The following is a 7500-nucleotide window of genomic DNA, read 5'->3' on the forward strand; positions in this document are numbered from 1 at the left end:
CAAATGGTAAGGAAAAAGCTCAACCAAGTCATTGGCAATAGCGACAATATACCAGGGCACACACCAACATAGCTCTTCCCCTTATTCATACTTTTAACAGTCATGTCTATCTCTTAATAAGTGAAAGGGTCGTCTAATATAGGAATGTTAGGTGACGAAGATATATCGAGTGGTTGGATATTGTTTGCAAGATTAGGATCAGGATTAAAGAGACTTTAGAAATGTTGAGGAGGAAAGCTTCAAGAGTATGATGGATGAGAAAGAATGGGACCATATATGGGGGTGTAAGCGGTGGGTTGCAGGCTTTGGTGCATATGAAGATGTGCGTTGCGGTGAGTAGGTCTTTTGGTATGTGCTATTTTGCAGCAGGCTTCTAAGTATGATGGCAGGGATTAAATTTCCCCATAACGTGATGTAGGTGCGGGAGATCATTGGAGGAGGTGAGCATAGGGAAAAAATTTCACAGAGATGACAAGCGGGTTACCATGTACCATTTCTGTTGCTAAGACATCCATGGTATCCTTAGGAATTGCCCTCAGTCTGAGGATGATACAGGGAAGTCATGGAAACTAGCTGGAGTCGTTGCCACAAGACATCAAAGCTGTTTTGAGGGTGCAATAGAAACCTTCCCCCATTCCGTTGGCTGTATGGTTATAAGCGGTAATGTGATGTAAGGTGCTGCTGAAAAGATGCAATAATATCCAAAATTGAGATGTGAAAGTAGTACCTCTGTGATGGTGGCCCTGTCAGAAGTAATATGTTCTGGGATTCCGAATCTTGTTATCCAACCGGAGATTAAGGCAGCAATACATGAGGCAGATGTTGCATCTTGCATGGGGATGGCTTCAGGCCAGTGAGTGGAACGATCAATGACTGTGAAAGGATAATGGTGTCCTTGTGCCGTGGGTAGGTGGCTAACCCCGTCAATATGAATGTGGGCTAAATGATGCTGAAGTTAATGACAAGTGCCCAAAAAGGCATCCATTTCGAAGTTTGACATGATGTACTAGTGTGGACACAATCCTTAGCATCTTTAGTAATGCCATGCCATATGATCTTCGATTTCAGTAGTTTTACAGTAAATTGGCACAAGGAGTGCGAGAGGTCATGAATTAATTGAAATACCTGTTGGCTCATGGAGAAGGTATTCAATGGCATGGCCTACCTGTACTGACGTCACGGAGGGCGACGTCTTCCAAACTAACAGACGGGTAAGATGTCCTGTAGGTTTGGTACTTATAGGGTCATTTTGATGGGCTTCTACTTAGGCTTTGTAATCCATTCCATGGTGGACAGCAGTCAGTGTGTATCTGGAAAGGGCATTGGTGATGGGATTAAGTTGAATGTTACAGTTGTATCCAGAAATTACAGTGAGATGTCAGTGTTGACGTGGGAAAACAGGTGTCCGACCATCAAGTGAAGGTGTGCACAAGGTGCATGTGCTCCATCTGAATGAGAAAATATGTGCCCTCTTAGAAGTGGCAGAAGTGATGGACAGCCAAATACACCACCAGGGTTTACCCTCAAAGGTAGAGTTACTGGATTCTGCCTTGGAAGGTTTTCTAATGAAGAAGGCCAATGGGTGTGGAGATGCATTGATCATTTATTCGAATATCTGGTGTCACTGGCATTAGTTAAGATTAGGAGAAGTGCATTTGGCATGGGGAAGGTGAGAGCAATAGCAGTTGATATGGCTTTCTTCGCACTGAAGAAGTCCACCTCCTGAGGGTGGCGACAGCTGGTAAGAACTGGTAATAATAATTCATCATGCACAAGAACTCCAGCAAAGCTTTTACAATCGAGGGTATGGGAAACTTCTATACTGCTGATATCTTCTCAGGGAGGGGGAAAAAGCCCTCAGGAATAATGTGATGACCCAAATGTCACTTCCTTTGCACCAAAGGTACATTTGTCATACTTGACTATAAGGATGTTCAATTACAGGCAGCCAAGGCTGATTTGCAGGTGGTGTGAATGGTCTTCATTGAAAAGGGGAATAACAGTATATCATCTACATAACATACACAAAGTGAGGGTACCCCAAGATGATCTCAATGTTATGTGGCCCCTTCATTACGAAGGCCAGAGCAGGAGTAATTGAAAGTATATGTGCCTATTTCTTCCAATTAGGTGAATGTGCGTTTAACAGCTACCAACCAGTCTGGGGCCAAATGTCTCAATCTTGCAAACACTGGAGGGCCCACCATTTTGATATGATGATAAATACCATACTTGGTAGGAACTACGGGCATCTTACGTAGTTCCGAGCGAAAGACGTCTGGATATAACCTGAGGAGGCAGGCATCTATCAGCATGCTGATGCGGAGAGCGAGGTCGGGTGGAGTAGGTGATAAATGTGGGGACGAGTAAGAGCTGGCATTGACTAATTGAAGTACTATGTCACCCAGGAGGTGGAAATGGGGAAGAAAATCTGCACTGATGAAAGGCAGATTACCCATGGAGTGTAAGACCAATGTAGTTTGCAAATTCAGATGCTCGGAAGGGAAGTTTAAGCCCCTAAATATATGCTATGACGACAATGATCAGGAAAAAACTTCGAACTCACCCTAATAATGGGGACATACATAAGCAATTAGTTGATGCACACAACAAAATATTTCCATTAAATGCTCTTATCAGGGACGCAAACATTGCTCTTGAGGATGATAAATTAGGAGGCTGGTGATTGCTAAAGCAGTGTCCATCAGGATGCAGCAGCCTGTTTTGAACATCGCAGTTTCTTCAGAATACGTCCTACCCTTCAGCAAGAGGACATTCTGCACCATGCCTCTAAAACATTTCCTGAAGCCTCGAAGACTGACATTGTGGGAATTCTTATTCCTTTTAACATGAAGCCGTTAGTAATCCTTTAATATTAAACCTGGGAGATATGGTTCGGTAAATAAGTCTACTGATATCCATGTTGTATACCAAAACGACATGAGTTTTAATCATGTTAGGGGTAGTTGAACTCTCGTACAGATTCGTTAAAGGGCAAATTATTCCAAAGGTATATTGTATCTAATTCGACATAACTGCGATATTTGTTGCTTAACACTTAATTGTACGCTTGTATAATTGTATTTTTGTATGTGTGTGTGAGCTGAAGGATTTACTCAATTTAAATAAGTATTTCTCGTATAGTGTATGATTCTCTCTCTCTCTCTCTCTCTCTCTCTCTCTCTCTCTCTCTCTCTCTCTCTCTCTCTCTCTCACATGACTAATAAAATTAGATTAAACCAGCTTATTTTTGGAAGATTACACATCTTAAGTATTTCTTCTTGAAGGCAATCTTAAAACTTTTTCTTGAAGGCGATATCACTAGCATCCTTTTAGAGATTCTTGTCGTTATTGTCTTAAGTTTCTTAAACAATTCTCAACATGAAGACTTTATCATAAAACAACAATGATCCAGGTAAACAATCTTCCACGGATATGAGTGATGCAATTACTTCCTGACGCATTTCCACTTCCCCGAAAATCGCTCGCATTTCGTTTTTATTCGCCACGTCTTGTCCATAGAGAATCCTTACTGCGTCGTTACCCGGACTTGAATGAGTTCACGTGTAAGGTGTGCTTACGTGTCTACTGATCAGATCAGTGGTTCTATTGTTCAAGAGTCCCTCGTGTGGAAAGCTCGAACAAAGGCCAAGAACAATGGGTGTGGCGATTGCAAAATACTCGAGATACTTAACGCAGCGTATGATTATGAGTTGGAATGTCATTTCGCGGATTAAAAGATGCGTGAATGATTCTAAAGAAAATAATGGTAGCTTTGATTCTGTGTAATTTGCGTAGGCGGTGCTGTGGCTGTGTACTCTTAAAATTGTTTTTTTTTCTTTAATGTAGAACGGTTAAAAAATTGGAATTAACAAAAAACCGGATTGAAGATTGGTGTGGAAAATTTCTTTTTTCTCTGTTCTATTCCACTTCTTTCATAATTTCCCTGCAGTCAGGACAATTGACTAACTATTTCAACCCTTTTGATTTGACCAAAACGACAAAATCATATGATGTCATCCATGTACTCATCGTGTTTCCTACTTTGCTTAATTTTCCACTCGGCTGACTCACAAGATGAAGGCGTAGGCCAGTTAAGCACCAATATAAGAGGGCTGTCTTGACTTCAGTTGCGTCCAGACTGAGTTGCTGCTCCACGGAAGTAAGGTTTCCGTTCAATATCCATCTACTGTTTTCTCTGGAGTTGGTTCACACGCCAGGACACCAGAAGACGCATGGCACTACTTAAAGAGCTCGTTTGTTTCGATTTTCTCGTTCTGGTTTTTCTCCTTAAGACAGGTATGTCGTGTTATTTCAATCTTTAAATCTTTATATTTCAGTGACTTATGCAGATATGAGACTGCTAATTGTTTCTTAAAACTAAAAGAACAGGATTGAGAACTATTTGGTTGGCATCACATTGAAAATAAGTAACTTTTGACGCCAATTCCACTTTTGAAAACAAGTAACTTTTGATGCAAATTCCACTTTTGAATGCAAGTAACTTTTGATGCAAATTCCACTTTTGAATACAAGTAACTTTTGATGCAAATTCCACTTTTGAATAAAAATAACTTTTGATGCAAATTCCACTTTTGAAAACAAGTAACTTTTGATGCAAATTCCACTTTTGAATACAAGTAACTTTTGATGCAAATTCCACTTTTGAATACAAGTAACTTTTGATGCAAATTCCACTTTTGAATACAAGTAACTTTTGATGCAAATTCCACTTTTGAATACAAGTAACTTTTGATGCAAATTCCACTTTTGAATACAAGTAACTTTTGATGCAAATTCCACTTTTGAATACAAATAACTTTTGATGCAAATTCCACTTTTGAAAACAAGTAACTTTTGATGCAAATTCCACTTTTGAATACAAGTAACTTTTGATGCAAATTCCACTTTTGAATACAAGTAACTTTTGATGCAAATTCCACTTTTGAAAACAAGTAAATTTTGATGCAAATTCCACTTTTGAAAACAAGTAACTTTTGATGCAAATTCCACTTTTGAATACAAGTAACTTTTGATGCAAATTCCACTTTTGAATACAAGTAACTTTTGATGCAAATTGCACTTTTGAAAACAAGTAACTTTTGATGCAAATTCCACTTTTGAATACAAGTAACTTTTGATGCAAATTCAACTTTTGAATACAAATAACTTTTGATGCAAATTCCACTTTTGAAAACAAGTAACTTTTGATGCAAATTCCACTTTTGAATACAAGTAACTTTTGATGCAAATTCCACTTTTGAAAACAAGTAACTTTTGATGCAAATTCCACTTTTGAATACAAGTAACTTTTGATGCAAATTCCACTTTTGAATACAAGTAACTTTTGATGCAAATTCCACTTTTGAAAACAAGTAAGTTTTGATGCAAATTCCACTTTTGAATACAAGTAACTTTTGATGCAAATTCAACTTTTGAATACAAGTAACTTTTGATGCAAATTCCACTTTTGAAAACAAGTAACTTTTGATGCAAATTCCACTTTTGAAAACAAGTAACTTTTGATGCAAATTCCACTTTTGAATACAAGTAACTTTTGATGCAAATTCCACTTTTGAATACAAGTAACTTTTGATGCAAATTCCACTTTTGAAAACAAGTAACTTTTGATGCAAATTCCACTTTTGAATACAAGTAACTTTTGATGCAAATTCCACTTTTGAATACAAGTAACTTTTGATGCAAATTCCACTTTTGAATACAAGTAACTTTTGATGCAAATTCCACTTTTGAATACAAGTAACTTTTGATGCAAATTCCACTTTTGAAAACAAGTAACCTTTGATGCAAATTCCACTTTTGAATACAAGTAACTTTTGATGCAAATTCCACTTTTGAATACAAATAACTTTTGATGCAAATTCCACTTTTGAATACACGTAACTTTTGATGCAAATTCCACTTTTGAATACAAGTAACGTTTGACGCAAATTCCACTTTTGAAAACAAGCCACTTTTGATGCAAATTACACTTTTGAATACAAGTAACTTTTGATGCAAATTCAACTTTTGAAAACAAATAACTTTTGATGCAAATTCCACAACAAGTAACTTAACACAAATTCCAGTTTTGAAAACAAGTAACTTTAGATGGAAAGGCCACTTTTGAAAACAAGTATCTTTAGATGCAGATTCCATTTTTGAAAACAAGTAACTTTTGACATAAACTCCACTTTTGAAAACAAGTAACTTTAGATGGAAAGTCCACTTTTGAAAACAAGTAACTTTTGACATAAACTCCACTTTTGAAAACAAGTAACTTTTGACATAAACTCCACTTATGAAAACAAGTAACTTTTGATGTAAATTCCACTTTTGAAAACAAGTAACTTTTGACATAAACTCCACTTTTGAATACAAGTAACTTTTGATGCAAATTGCACTTTTGAAAACAAGTAACTTTTGATGCAAATTCCACTTTTGAATACAAGTAACTTTTGATGCAAATTCAACTTTTGAATACAAATAACTTTTGATGCAAATTCCACTTTTGAAAACAAGTAACTTTTGATGCAAATTCCACTTTTGAATACAAGTAACTTTTGATGCAAATTCCACTTTTGAAAACAAGTAACTTTTGATGCAAATTCCACTTTTGAATACAAGTAACTTTTGATGCAAATTCCACTTTTGAATACAAGTAACTTTTGATGCAAATTCCACTTTTGAAAACAAGTAAGTTTTGATGCAAATTCCACTTTTGAATACAAGTAACTTTTGATGCAAATTCAACTTTTGAATACAAGTAACTTTTGATGCAAATTCCACTTTTGAAAACAAGTAACTTTTGATGCAAATTCCACTTTTGAAAACAAGTAACTTTTGATGCAAATTCCACTTTTGAATACAAGTAACTTTTGATGCAAATTCCACTTTTGAATACAAGTAACTTTTGATGCAAATTCCACTTTTGAAAACAAGTAACTTTTGATGCAAATTCCACTTTTGAATACAAGTAACTTTTGATGCAAATTCCACTTTTGAATACAAGTAACTTTTGATGCAAATTCCACTTTTGAATACAAGTAACTTTTGATGCAAATTCCACTTTTGAATACAAGTAACTTTTGATGCAAATTCCACTTTTGAAAACAAGTAACCTTTGATGCAAATTCCACTTTTGAATACAAGTAACTTTTGATGCAAATTCCACTTTTGAATACAAATAACTTTTGATGCAAATTCCACTTTTGAATACACGTAACTTTTGATGCAAATTCCACTTTTGAATACAAGTAACGTTTGACGCAAATTCCACTTTTGAAAACAAGCCACTTTTGATGCAAATTACACTTTTGAATACAAGTAACTTTTGATGCAAATTCAACTTTTGAAAACAAATAACTTTTGATGCAAATTCCACAACAAGTAACTTAACACAAATTCCAGTTTTGAAAACAAGTAACTTTAGATGGAAAGGCCACTTTTGAAAACAAGTATCTTTAGATGCAGATTCCATTTTTGAAAACAAGTAACTTT

General features: G+C 36.1%; 2 protein-coding genes across 2 annotated transcripts in view; one reads left to right on the top strand and one right to left on the bottom strand.

Moving 5' to 3' along the window:
* Positions 1–7500, bottom strand: part of LOC137656593 (galactosylceramide sulfotransferase-like) — a 254369-nt gene that overhangs the window by 88957 nt on the left and 157912 nt on the right. The gene's annotated exons all lie outside the window — the stretch shown is intronic.
* The window catches only part of LOC137645978 (spermine oxidase-like), a 12237-nt gene continuing 7194 nt past the window's right edge, over positions 2458–7500 (top strand). The window contains exon 1 of the mRNA XM_068379083.1: positions 2458–2464. Within this exon, the coding sequence (XP_068235184.1) occupies positions 2458–2464 (7 nt within the window). The remainder of the gene's footprint in view (positions 2465–7500) is intronic.

This window comes from Palaemon carinicauda, chromosome 1, assembly GCF_036898095.1.
Source record: "Palaemon carinicauda isolate YSFRI2023 chromosome 1, ASM3689809v2, whole genome shotgun sequence".
NCBI classification, from domain to species: Eukaryota; Metazoa; Arthropoda; class Malacostraca; order Decapoda; family Palaemonidae; genus Palaemon; species Palaemon carinicauda.